The 12,905-nt window shown below is 57.5% G+C and overlaps 2 protein-coding genes across 2 annotated transcripts; both read left to right on the forward strand.

The window, feature by feature from the left end:
• The first annotated feature begins 134 nt into the window (after positions 1 to 134).
• On the forward strand, positions 135 to 7,533 carry NFKBIE (NFKB inhibitor epsilon). The gene is made up of 6 exons (XM_052649099.1): positions 135 to 665; positions 2,998 to 3,100; positions 3,823 to 4,045; positions 5,457 to 5,545; positions 5,656 to 5,895; positions 6,545 to 7,533. The coding sequence occupies exons 1-6, from the start codon at positions 298 to 300 to the stop codon at positions 6,608 to 6,610; spliced, it is 1,089 nt and encodes a 362-aa protein (XP_052505059.1). The 5' UTR covers positions 135 to 297; the 3' UTR covers positions 6,611 to 7,533.
• Positions 7,534 to 8,477: 944 nt separating this feature from the next.
• SLC35B2 (solute carrier family 35 member B2) lies at positions 8,478 to 11,867 on the forward strand. The gene is made up of 4 exons (XM_052648423.1): positions 8,478 to 8,581; positions 9,112 to 9,308; positions 9,482 to 9,636; positions 10,346 to 11,867. The coding sequence occupies exons 1-4, from the start codon at positions 8,571 to 8,573 to the stop codon at positions 11,282 to 11,284; spliced, it is 1,302 nt and encodes a 433-aa protein (XP_052504383.1). The 5' UTR covers positions 8,478 to 8,570; the 3' UTR covers positions 11,285 to 11,867.
• The last annotated feature ends 1,038 nt before the right edge of the window (positions 11,868 to 12,905 follow it).

Genomic DNA, 12,905 nt, shown 5'->3' on the forward strand with positions numbered 1-12,905 from the left:
GAAGGGCGGGGCCTCCGTCCGGAAGCGCGGCGCCTGCCGGGGGCGGGGCCTGAGGGCGGGGCGAGCGAGCGCGTCTGACTGGGCTGCCCAGTTGCCCCGAGTAGCGGCTGCCGCGGACCCCGCCGGCGCTCCGAACCTCGTCCACGCTTCTCGCCGAGCCGCTCAGCCCAACCCGCAGCCCGGAAAGGAGGCCATTTCGGGTCCCGCACCCGCTCTGTGAGGCGGACCTGCAACCCGGAAAGGCGGCGAGGAGTCGGATCCTGCTGGGACCGGGCCCGGCGGGCCGGCGCCGCGGGGATGTCGGAGGCGCGGAAGGGGCAGGACGACACCGATGAGAGCCAGTATGACTCGGGCATCGAGTCTCTGCGCTCCCTGCGCTCCCTGCCCGAGTCCACCCCGCGCCCAGCCTCGGGGCCCTCAGAGGGCGGGGGCCCCCAGCCCTGGACTCATCCTCCGGGAACCGCCAAGGAGCCAGAGGAGAAGGAAGACACGGACGGGGAGCGGGCTGACTCCACCTACGGCTCCTCATCGCTCACCGAGCCCCTGTCCTTGTCGGGGGACCCCAGGACCGAGGACGCAGTTCCAGACTCACCGCTCCCCGCCGCCGGGGCGCTGAGCCCTCAGCAGCTGGAAGCACTCACGTACATTTCCGAGGACGGAGACACGTGAGTATGGGGGCTAGGCTAAGAGAGGACCCCTTCCTCCGCCCCGATGCTAACTCGGGGCCTTCCCCAAGAGCCGTAACAGGCCGGGCATTCCCTATGTGGGGATCCCTAAAGGCACCAGCTCTGGAAGGGGCGGTCCCCACTCTCTCTTTCAAACTGAACTCTCAACCCACTTTTGAGCTGTATCCAGACCCAGTCGAGAGGACCTGGCATCGTCTGTCTGCCCCACCTTTTGGCAGGGCCCTCACCAGCACCTGGAACCCCAGCTAGCATCTTGGAAATCTACCAGTAACCCATCCTGGGGACGAGAAAATTCCCCTGACCAGCCCAGTTTTGTTTTGTTTTGTTTTTCTCGCTGGAGGACAGGGCATCCTTGTTTGCTTAATATCTGGGATTCCCGGCCTCTGACCTCAGAATGCCCTGTCTCAAAGAACAAGAGGGGCCAGTGACAGGCTGCCGGTGGGCCCAGGAAGCTGGGGTCCGAGGTGCTGCCAGGGGTGCATGGCTGAGGCTGCCCTGTGGAGTCAGTGAGCCAGGCTGGGGCACTCTTGCCCCAGCAGACAGATAGGCGGCTGGCTACCCCAGCTAACTTCCTCCTCTGTTGAGAAAGGGGAAGTGAGGGCTAGAGTCAGCCTTACCGACACTCTCCACCTCCTGAGCCCTACAAATCCCCCTCACTGTCCTATGTGACCCCTTCACTTCATCCTTCCTCCCCAGGCCCAGGTGGAGCTTGGTGGAGACTGGGCTGGGGCGGGGCCGGGGGGAGGGGTGGTCAGAGAGGCAGTTGTGTGGTAGGGGCTGGCCAGGTGAGGATTCACCCCTCAGGAAGAAAAGATGGACAAGAGAGGGGGTGGCTGGGATTTGGGGATGAGAAACAGAGTGGAGGGGGGCTGGGGTCCTGGATCTGGGCTGCTGGAATGAATGGGGAGGAGGAAGCAGGAGCTATCTGTCTTGATCTGCTTTTTGGGAGATGCAAAGGTCCTGGGTGGCCTCTGACAGAGACAGACTCTGGACCCACTGGGTGACCCTAGGCCTTTTTGTCCTCTGTGCCTAGAGATCACCAGCCCTCAGGCCCACAACCAAGATTGTGCAGGCTCTGTGCAGAGTACCTGTGGTTGACCTTTGACCCAGGGAGTGGAGGCTTCTGCCCTGCCCCCCTTGCTTAGCCTCTCAGCCCCAGCTTTAACCGCCTCTAGTTAGAGACAGGTGTAGAATCTAGACCCGGTGGGGGCGGGAGGGAGGTGTCAAGAGCCCCCAGAGGGTTCCCTGAGAGGAGAGGGCGCTTTCTTCCCTCCGGAGGTGTCTGGGCTATGGACATGTGGAAATGGGAAGAGGAAGTGGGAGGAGGGAGACTGAGGGAGAGAGGGAGGTGGCTGCAGGAATGTGACCAGAGAGCAGGCCCTGGCCGAGGGGATTTCCAGCGCGGTTCCTCCCTCCCTCCCTCCGTCACTCTCTCCTGGGCCTCGCCAGCCACCAGAGCCTGCCCCCCCTGCCCCAAGCAGCCCCCTCCCCAGCCCAGACGGGCCTTTCAGCCAGGCTTCCCCCTGACGAATGCCCCAGCAGCTGCCTGCCCGGCCTAGACCCTCTGGCTCTGGCTTTCATTTTCCCCACCTGACGTGGGGAAACCCCAGGGCTGGAACTTCCCCTCCTGGCCGCCCCAGGTTAAGGCTCTTTATCCCCCACCCCAGGCACACATTTTCTGCACTGCACAGTCCTCCCCGCAGAGGCACACACAGGAGCAGGGGCCCAGTTCAGGCCCTGTCCCGGCCCTGCAGAATGGCCTCTGGCTGTCCCGTGGAGAGCAGCAGGACAGAGCACTGCCCTGTCTCCTTGCTCCTCTTCCAAGAGCTTCTGTCTCCTCTCTTTTGGGAGGTATTCATGAGGGGACAGAGGGTGACCCCACCCCTGCCCTCTCTGCCCTCCCCATGAGGGGGGCAGAGGTGGGGAGCCCAGCCCTGGAAACCACCTCTGTGCTACCCCAGCGGCTTTCAGTTTGGCTTTGAGCTGCAGCTGCCTGGTGGGGGCCCCAGGGGGCCAGAGGGGAGCGGGGTGTGGGCAGGGTGGACAGGAAGGACCTTGTCCCGTCAGCACCCTGCCCACATTCTCACTCAGCCAAGGCCCTCCCAAAGGCCAGAGATGGGAACTTGGAGCTTCCACCCTCAGGATCCTGGCTTCCCGCAGCAACCCCTCACTTCCTGGCCCAAACTCTCACTTCCTGCACCTACCCTCTGGGTGGCAACTTAGACACTGATGTGTTCTTCTAACCCCAGAAGAGCCCAGCCCACTCTGTCTGGCCTGAGCCCTGACCCCAAACCTTGCCTCTGCCTCCCAGGCTGATCCACCTGGCAGTGATTCACGAGGCCCCTGCCGTGCTGCTGTATTGCCTGGCTCTGCTGCCCCAGGAAGTCTTGGACATTCAGAACAACCTTTACCAGGTGGGTGGAGATGGTGGGCTGAGCCCAGATACCTATGTCTGCCCCAGCAGCCATCCCCAGCCACCAGACAGCATCCTTTGGCTGCTCCCTCGGGGAACCATATACCAGACACTGGGCAAGAAGCTGAGGACAGAGAGATAGTAGGAATCAGCCTCTGCTCACCAGGTGCTCCAGCCAGGGCTAGAGGACTCGTGTCAACACCTAATGACACAGCGTGGTGACGAGAGTCGTGATAGAGACACATGCCAGCTGCTGTGGGAACCACTGTCTGTGGGAAGCAGCCAGGGAAGGTGTTAGTACAGGACATGATGTCTGCAGGGAGCATTCAAGGAGGAGTGTGCCAGGCAGAGCCTGCTCGATGCCCCTGTCGCCTCCCCCTGAGACCTCAGCCCCTCACCCAGGATAACAGGCCTCCCCAGAGGATGAGAAGCTGGATTCTGCTCCCACCATCACCATCACACCCTATCCCTCCCTGCCCCAGCTCTGTCCTTTCTCCAGGGGGGGGGCAGGGCCGGCACTAAGGGGACTTAAAGAATAGCAGAGGGCCACCTGCCTTACCCTACTTCCAGAATTGGGGCCCCGAGAGTTTGATAGGGCACAACAGAAGGAAGACCAGGGCCCACAATTCCCGTGCTGCTGGCAATTGCCGTGCCCACCCCAGCAGGTTCCCAGAGGTTGCAGCATGTTGCAGCCACCCTGTGACCCTCTCTCTGTGCCTGCAGACAGCACTTCATCTGGCTGTACATCTGGACCAGCCAGGTGCAGTTCGGGCCCTGGTGCTGAAGGGGGCCAGCCGGGTGCTGCAGGACCGACATGGCGACACAGCCCTGCATGTGGCCTGCCAGCGCCAACACCTGGCCTGTGCCCGCTGCCTACTGGAGGGGCAGCCAGAGCCGGGCAGAGGACCACCTCACTCCTTGGACCTCCAGCTGCAAAACTGGCAAGGTACAGGTGGCCACAGGGCCCATGGGAGGAGGAGGGGACAGGAGACAGGGACCCCACTCTCAGGGAAGGGAGGGCCACAGCTTGTCTATTGATGCATCTCCAGTTCTAAGCACAGAGGTACTCAGAATACCTTTGTTGAATGAAGGAGTGAATTAATGAATGGATTCTAGTTAGAATTTATGGAGAACCTATTATATGCTAAGCAGAGAGCTCAACTTTGCCCTCAAGATGTACAGTTTGGGGGGCTTCCCTAGTGGCTCAGTGGTAAAGAACCCACCTGCCAGTGCAGGAGACATGGGTTCAATCCCTTATCCAGGAAGATCCCATATGTCGTGGAGCAACTAAGCCCAAGCGCAACAACTGCTGAGACTGTGCTTTAGAGCCTGGGAGCCACGACTACTGAAGTCCGTGTGCCCTAGAGCCTGTGCTCCGCAGCAAGAGCAGCCACCGTGATAAGGAGCCGTAGCACTGTAACTAGCAAAGTGACCCTGTTCACCGCAGCTGGAGAAAAGCCCGTGCAGCGAAGACCCCAGCACAGCCAAAAACAAATCAATACATAAAATGATTAAAAAAAAGAACAAAGACATTCAGTTCGGCAGAGATTAGATGAACTCGTTAATTCATTCATCAAAAATGTACTGAGAACTTTCTCTGTACCAGACATTATTGTAGGAGCCAGACTTGCATCTGTGACCAAAACAAGATAATGTCTGAGGCAAACAATAGCCATAAGAAGTGAGTTCTCTGGCAGGTTAACAGGCAGTCACTGCTGTGGGGACGGGAGAGCTAGGTGAGGGGACTGAAGTGGGGGCGTGGGGCTTGATGGGATTTGTAGTCTTTGTGCTAGCTCCTTGCTGGCCTGGGTGCCCCTCTTCTTAAACAACTCGATGCAAATTCACATCCTTCATCTCTTTCAAGTCTCTGCTCAAACGTCCCTGCTCCATGAGGGTCTCCCTGACCACTCTGTTTAAAAATGAACTAATGAATTAATTCGTTCATTCATTAATTCAAGGGCTGGGGGCCTGAGGATCCCTAGAGCTCTGAGGAAGGTAACTTTTAGAAGGGGCCTGAAGGCAGGTAGAGTTTTACAAAAAGACTGTGTGTGTGTGCGGACAGGGGAGGCAGCATGTGGTGGGGGAGGGTGTGTGTATGGGGGGGTGTCACTCAGCAACCTGACTCCCGAAGCGTGAAAGTTTCAATAACATGACTGAAAAGGTGGAAACTTTGAGTTCCTTTCCCCCCAGACTTTTGAGGGGTTTTTTGGGTTTGTGTTTTAACAGTCTTGTGATCAGGGGCACTGAGTAGGCAGGGATGGGGCAGGGGAGTCCCTTGGGGCTGAGGGGTAAGGGAGGTCCCTGAAGAAAGGGAGAGCGAGCTGGTAGATGCAACCCTCATCCTCACCCCATCTCAGGTCTGGCCTGTCTCCACATCGCCACCCTGCAGAGGAACCGGCCACTCATGGAACTGCTGCTTCAGAACGGAGCTGACATTGATGTGCAGGTGAGGTAGCCCATCAGAGAGCTGCCGGGCCCAGGGCCCAGGCGTGCGGCCCCTCTTCTTAGAGGCATGCCTCCTCTGAGGGCCTTGGCTGACATCTTTCTTCCCCCCAGGAGGGCACGAGTGGGAAGACAGCGCTGCACCTGGCTGTGGAGACCCAAGAGCGGGGTCTGGTGCAATTCCTCCTCCAGGCGGGGGCCCGGGTGGATGCCCGCATGCTCAATGGATGCACGCCTCTGCACCTGGCTGCGGGCCGGGGCCTCAGCAGCATCTCGTCCACCCTGTGCGAGGCAGGTGCCGACTCCCTGCTGCGAAACGTGGAGGATGAGACTCCCCAGGACCTGGCTGAGGATGTAAGAGGCGGACACTCAGCTCTGCTGTCCAGGGCCTCCCACATCCCTAGTGGAGACAGGAGCTATCACAGCTGAAGGGGCCAAGGAGTTAGGAGCCTGGGGTTGTGATCCACGACTCTGCCACTCTCTCAGCCTGTGTGCTAAGGACCCGGGGCCCGAATCTGGGACTCTTGCAGGAGCCATGCAGCTAACGCGGGCTGGGTGTGGACAGCCAGGTGCTGGGGCCTGCCGGAAACCAGATAGTCTTTTGTCTGAGGGTCACTCACTCTACTCAGCTTTAGCAGATTCTTGCAGAGGAGGAAGACAGGCCCAGTATTTCTAGATCTTGGATTTTTTTTTTTTTAAGAGAGATGAAACCTAGATTTTCTGTAGAGTCTTTCCCATTTTTAAATATATGATGTAAAAAGAAAATCAACATATTTTGTGAGTGCCCTTTCCCACCCTCCACTCCCAAAATGAAAGCAAAAACAGGACCCAGTCGCCCTGAGGAACCACTGTTTTGGGGATTAGTAGGAAGATTTGCTCCCTGATTTCTTTCAGGGATCGCTTGGTGGGGAGGAAAGGGCCTAATGGGTCTCTCAGCTCCCTTCCCCCACTGCCACCTCTGTCCATGGGCCCTAATCTTGCTTCTCTCCATTCCTTTCCTCAGCCCTTTGCCCTGTTGCCCTTCGATGACCTGAAGATCTCTGGGAAGCCACTGCTGTGTGCTGACTGAAGCCGGGACAGGCTCTTGGACCCCAGACACTTCCCCTCTTCCATCTGGAAGCTGGAGACACAGCTGCTGCAGTCTGGGCCCAGGCCGTGTGTCCTGGGAACTGCTAAGGCCAGAGCCTGGGGCCAGCACAGTCCTGAGCTGAGAGGAACCATCCCAAGTAAGAGAGCCAGTCTGGAAGGAAGAGCTTCGGAGTGGATATAAGATTCCTCAAAGCCCCAGGCAGTGTGGGCGAAGCCTGTTGGCCTCTGTTGAAGATGATGGGACTCTCATCTCTTCCCACGTGGGGTCAGCCTAAAGCTGCCAACCAGTTAAGACAACATGGACTCTCCCAAATGAGGAGAGATACTGAACTGTGAGTGAGCAGGGCTCCGGAAGGGTTCCAGCTCTCTGCCAAGGAGGACTCTGAAACACTGTTGCTTAAAGACTTCACACAGAAGGCCCTAAACTTCTGGGGAAGGAGAAGTTTCAATAACATGACACTAAAACGGCAGAGACTTTTAACCCCCCAGTTGTTTTGCGTGTGCATGCGTGCGTGTGTGCCTGTGTGCACTGGGGATTTCTAGACAGACTTGTCCTGTGACTTTGTGGTGAAGGCAGAGAGAAGGAAATTGGTACTTGAGCAGTGTAGGGCCTTGCCAGGGAGGGTAGGGAGACTGATGGTCCTCAGGCCTCTCTGTCCAGACCAGACTCTTGCCCTTTCTGTGGAAATGCAGAGGATGGAGGAAGAGAAAGAGGAGTGAGAAGACGCAAGTGGGAGGCCTCATCACGGCCCTGGAAGAGCCTGGGGAGAAGGGTTAGCCTGTGAAGAGTACACAAGGGAGCGTGGCTTTGTATGTTTTTTTCTCTCATTCCACATATGTTTGTGGCATCTATTAGGTCAGGTCTGTGTTGTGATAGAATTTGGGGAATAAAGCAGTACAGTTTCTGACCATTTAGAGATTATAGTCTAGTGAGTGAGACATATTAAAATCATAAACATCTAAATAAATATGTAATTGCAAGTTGCAATGGGAAGAAAAGCTCGTGGGAGGGAGAACGATGGACTGGGTGGAGGACCATACTTGATGGTCCCGGGAGGCCTGGGTAGGGGACACGCCCTCTGTTGCTCAGTCATGTCCAACTCTTTGCGACCCCATGTACTGTAGTCCACCAGGCTCCTTTCCATGGGATTCTCCAGGCAAGAATGCTGGAGTGGGTTGTCATTTCCTCCTCCAGGGGATCTTCCTGAGCCAGGGACCGAACCTGCATCTCCTGTGTCTCCACTTGCATTGGCAGGTGGGTTCTTTACCACTGAGCCACCTGGGAAGCTTCAGGAGGGGACAGGAGAGAGCTTCCCTGGGGAAAGGTTTTTTGGTGAATTAGTAGAACCGGGAGCAGGCCAGTAGGAATCTGCAGGGAATGGATGAGTGGGCGAGGTACACGGGGGACAGGTCATACACATCCTCAAAGGTCATGGGGATAGGGGGGACAGAACTGCCAGCCCAAGCCCGGAACCAAGTAGACATGTTCCTGCCAGAAAACGGGGAAGCGGTAACATAAGGGGGATGTTAAAACGGTAACATAACGGGGATATACTTGGAATGCAGAACGTCCATATCCGCGTCCCTGGGACGGCAGTGGTCACCGCCACCTCCAGACCGGTGGACAGGGCTTCGGGCGATGACGAAGCGGAGGCGGCACGGGGCTGGAGCTCCCGCTTCCCCAGCGACACAGCAGCCGGGCTCCCGCGCGCCGAGCCGCGTCTCCCGCCGGACCGCGAGGGGGCGCTGTGGCCCAGCGGCGGCCCGGGGCGCTGCGTGGTCACGGCCGGGGGCGGAGGGGGTGCCGCGGGAGAGAGGCGGGAAGAGCGTTGCACTTCCGCTGGCCGGAGGCTCCTGAAGGCCACAGTGGGAGCGGAGGGAGCGCGCGGCCCGGGGCCCCGCAGTCCCCGGCCCCCCCTCCGCCCCACGCAGCCAGGACCATGGACCCCAGGTGGGGACTCAGGGGTGGGGGGAGCGGCGAGCCACGTGACCGAGCCCCGCGACACGTGACCGCCGCTCCTCTGAGCGCGCGGGGGGCCGGGCGGGGTCCCGGCTCCCGGGCGGGTGGCCGGCCTAGAGCCGCCCGGAGCCGGAGCGGGTGGGGACGCGCCGTGGCCTTGTGCTCGGCAGGGGCTCCAGGAGGGTCGGGAGAGAAGTCGCGAGAGGGACCCTGGAGCTTCGGGAGCCCCGAGGGCGGGGTCGGGGGGCGCCGCGCCTCTAACCGGAGCGGCCGGCGGGCGCTGGAGGGAACAGAGGGAACCTGTGTGGCCGGAGGGGCGGGTCCGCTCTTGGGGACGGAGGGAGCCCAGCCTGGCCCGCACCGCCCCCGCCCCCAGGAGAGAGAGAGGCTCTTTGTCCGTGCTGGGCTGCAGCTGAGGGGGGCGGGGAGGAGGCTCCGGGCCCTTCTCCAGTGTCGTCCCCTCTGGAGGGCCCAGAGGGTGAGGAGCTGTACTCTGATCTTTCTGCCCGCGGTGCCCGCAGGTGGTGGACAGTGGTGGTGCTGGCTGCGCTCCCCTCCCTGGGGGCAGGTGGGGAGAAAAACCTCGAAGCCCCTCCGGAGTCGTGGACTCAGCTCTGGTTCTTCCGCTTTTTGGTGAACGCGGCTGGCTATGCAAGCTTTATGGTGCCTGGCTACCTGCTGGTGCAGTACTTCAGGCGGAAGAACTACCTGGAAACAGGTGTGTGGGGAAAGGGTGGGGGAAGTGTGCTTGCTCTAGATTAAAAATTAGGAGAGTTGGCCGGCGGTGCAAAGGGGATGTGCTTTGGCAAGCGAGACAGGGCGGGCTGGCAGCAGCGGGGAAGGTGAAGTGCTAGGGAAAAGCTTCGGTTTCAGCTTGTGTACTTTCTCCAGGTAGGGGTCTCTGCTTCCCCCTGGTGAAAACTTGTGTGTTTGGCAATGAGCCCAAGGCCCCGGATGAGGTTCCGCTGGCTGCCCGGACAGAGCCAGCGGAGACCAGTCCCACTTGGCAGGCCCTGAAGCTGCTGTTCTGTGCCTCCGGGCTCCAGGTAGGTAGGTGGGCTCTACCACTTTCCCTGGGTAGGGTCCCGGAGGAGCCAGCGCTCACACCCTACCAGTCCCAACAGTTTGCTGGTGGCTGTGTTGTGTGTTCTCCCAGAGGCATACCATCATCTTAGGGGTGGTTGGAGGAAGCACTGTCTTTCCTTTCCTCCTCTCTCTACCCTCCATGATTTCTCCCTTCCTCTTGTAAATATACCGTAAATGGACTGATAAAATTTTCAGCCTTCCCCCACTACTGCATGTGAGAGGGACGCTGACCCCACGGCATGTTGGAGTGGGCACTTCTGTTTCCACCTTGTATGCTAAGTTGGACTCACGGGTGTCCAATCTTCGTTAAGAAGTCTCAGTTCAGTTCAGTTGCTCAGTCGTATTCGACTCTTTGCGACCCCCAGAATTGGTTGAAAATAGAAAATACTTGGAGTCAGCTCTGACATAGGCTACTGTGGGGACAAACAGGGTCTGGTCAGTCTTAGAGCATTAGTCATTGTGTTTCACACACACTTGATTCTCGACAAGGTGAGTCCAGGTTGGGGAGAGAAGAGGCAAGTAACTTGTAGTTACTACGGAGAGTCATGCTGTCCATCCTAATCATTTTCAACATCATCCTGAGAGGAGGTTGTCAGGATGCTTTGGGGCCTGCCTGCTGTTTCCTTCTCTTGCGTATCTTCTCCCCTGTCTTTGCCCTGCCGCATCAAGGTGTCTTACCTGACGTGGGGAGTGCTGCAGGAAAGAGTGATGACCCGCAGCTATGGGGCCACAGCCACATCGCCAGGCGAGCGCTTCTCGGACTCTCAGTTCCTGGTGCTCATGAACCGCATCCTGGCCCTGATGGTGGCTGGCGTCTACTGCATCTTATGCAAGCAGCCCCGACATGGGGCACCCATGTACCGGTACTCCTTTGCCAGCCTGTCGAATGTGCTCAGCAGCTGGTGCCAATACGAAGCTCTCAAGTTCGTCAGCTTCCCCACCCAGGTGCTGGCCAAGGCCTCCAAGGTGATCCCCGTTATGCTGATGGGAAAATTGGTGTCTCGGCGCAGCTATGAGCACTGGGAATATCTGACAGCTGGCCTCATCTCCATCGGGGTCAGCATGTTCCTGCTGTCCAGCGGACCGGAGCCCCACAGCTCCCCAGCCACCACGCTCTCAGGCCTCATCCTGTTGGCAGGCTACATTGCCTTCGACAGCTTCACCTCCAACTGGCAGGACGCCCTGTTCGCCTATAAGATGTCGTCAGTGCAGATGATGTTTGGGGTCAACCTCTTCTCCTGCCTCTTCACGGTGGGCTCCCTGCTGGAGCAGGGGGCCCTCCTGGAGGGCATCCGCTTCATGGGGCGACACAGCGAGTTTGCGGCACACACCCTGCTGCTGTCCATCTGTTCTGCGTGTGGCCAGCTCTTCATCTTCTACACCATCGGGCAGTTTGGGGCTGCCATCTTCACCATCATCATGACCCTCCGCCAGGCCTTTGCCATCCTCCTTTCCTGCCTCCTCTACGGCCACACTGTCACTGTGGTGGGGGGCCTGGGAGTGGCTGTGGTCTTTGCTGCCCTCCTGCTCCGGGTCTACGCCCGGGGCCGTCTAAAGCAGCGGGGAAAGAAGGCCGTGCCAGTCGAGTCATCTGTGCAGAAGGTTTGAGGGCCCGAGGAATGACTAGGACCCGCTTGCTGTACCAGTTTCTCTCCTGTCACTCCTCAGAGGCAGCTGGCTCCAGGGCAAAATGCAGGTTTCTTGACCAGCGCTGCGGCAGGGGGCAGGGAGCCCAGGAGGTGGCCTTCCCCGTTGCCTTAAGTCACCCAGCCTCCAGTGGGCAGGATTCTCCCCAGGGTGGAGAGAACAGTGGGGGACTGAGAAGGTGGGGGCGCCTTCCGAAGCCCCTGCTTCTCCGGTTCTCCGAAGTCTTGCCCTGGAGGCTCTGCTAGTGCCTCACCTGTGCTTGTCCCCTACCTTGACTACTACCCTTTCAGACTCCGAGACATGCATTTCTTACTCTGGTGAGAGAAGCACACGTGTTGTAGGCTCCCGATGCTGCTTTCCCAGGAGAGAAAGTGAACGATGGTGCTGTGCTGGGCGAGGGCTTGGGAATCCTGCCCAGCACCACCAGCCCCCCTGCTCCTGGATCCCTAGGCTCTGCCCTATGAACCAGTTGCAGGTTTTGGTACTTTGGAAATATAACTTTTGCTCTTATGATTTTATTTTATTAAATTAAATTGCTGCAGTGGGTTTGGTCCTGTGTTCTGGTTGACTAAGTACAAACATTCAACTTCAGATACCTAAAACTTCCATTAGCTCAGAACTGCCTACAATTTCTGTTTTACAAGTGTCAAATGTTTAACTTGTTTAAATACTGAAAGTGGAAAAAAAAGTGGTTTCTAACATGTACCATTTCTTGGTCCTTGTTTGTGGCCTGGTGGCTGACTGGAAACTGCAGCTCAGTGCCCAGCAACACCAGTGAAGGTACCTCCTACTGTCAGCCCAGGAAAAGGTCAAAACTCGAAAAGTACTCAATGTATGCTTTTGTTCTACCATAGTAAACTCAAATTTTGAGTGGAAAATCGTCTGTATATGCTAAGCTTAGGAAAGGGACTTCTGAAAGTGTTATGTGCTAAGTTGCTTCAGTTGTGTTCAATTCTTTGTGACCCTATGGACCGTTAGCCTGCCAGGTTCCTCTGTCCATGTAATTCTCCAAGCAACAATACTGGAGTGGGTGGCCATTCCCTTCTCCAGGGGATCTTCCCGACCCAGGGATTGGATTCACGTTTCTTACCGTCTGCTACGTTGGCAGGTGGGTTCTTTATCACAATACCACTTACCTTCAGTGTTCATTATTTTTGAAAAATTGTAGCTAATTCACAATGTTAATTTCTGCTGTGCAGCAGCGGTTGTTTTACAGTTTTTCCATTATGGTTTATAATGGGATACTGAATATAGTTCTCTGTAGGGCTTCTTTCTACATAGGAACACTTGGGCCAGCTGACCCTAATGCCCCACTCCATCACCCTCTCAACCACCAGTCTGTTGTCCCATGATTTGATTCAGAGATTCATATTTTCCACATATATCCCACATAGGTGGTTATCAAGTGGTATTTGTCTTCCCTGTTAGTATAACCTCCAGTGGCATCCATGTGGCTGCAGATGGCATCACTTCATCTGTAAGGGCTGAGCATTTCACTGTGTATGTGTCCATCTTCCTGACCAGTGACCATGTGTCCACTCTGGACTGTCAGTAGTGCTGCTGTGAACACAGGGGTGTAGGT

This window comes from Budorcas taxicolor, chromosome 11 (genome assembly GCF_023091745.1).
Source record: "Budorcas taxicolor isolate Tak-1 chromosome 11, Takin1.1, whole genome shotgun sequence".
Taxonomy (NCBI): Eukaryota; Metazoa; Chordata; class Mammalia; order Artiodactyla; family Bovidae; genus Budorcas; species Budorcas taxicolor.

Bases quoted from the DNA above. Each gene is read 5' to 3' on its own strand.
- NFKBIE (XM_052649099.1), top strand. From the start codon at position 298: ATGTCGGAGGCGCGGAAGGGGCAGGACGACACCGATGAGAGCCAGTAT. The intron at 666-2,997 runs GTGAGTATGGGG...TCTGCCTCCCAG, and splicing joins ATTTCCGAGGACGGAGACAC to GCTGATCCACCTGGCAGTGA. The intron at 4,046-5,456 runs GTACAGGTGGCC...ACCCCATCTCAG, and splicing joins CCAGCTGCAAAACTGGCAAG to GTCTGGCCTGTCTCCACATC.
- SLC35B2 (XM_052648423.1), top strand. The intron at 9,309-9,481 runs GTGTGTGGGGAA...TACTTTCTCCAG, and splicing joins GAAGAACTACCTGGAAACAG to GTAGGGGTCTCTGCTTCCCC. The intron at 9,637-10,345 runs GTAGGTAGGTGG...TGCCGCATCAAG, and splicing joins TCTGTGCCTCCGGGCTCCAG to GTGTCTTACCTGACGTGGGG.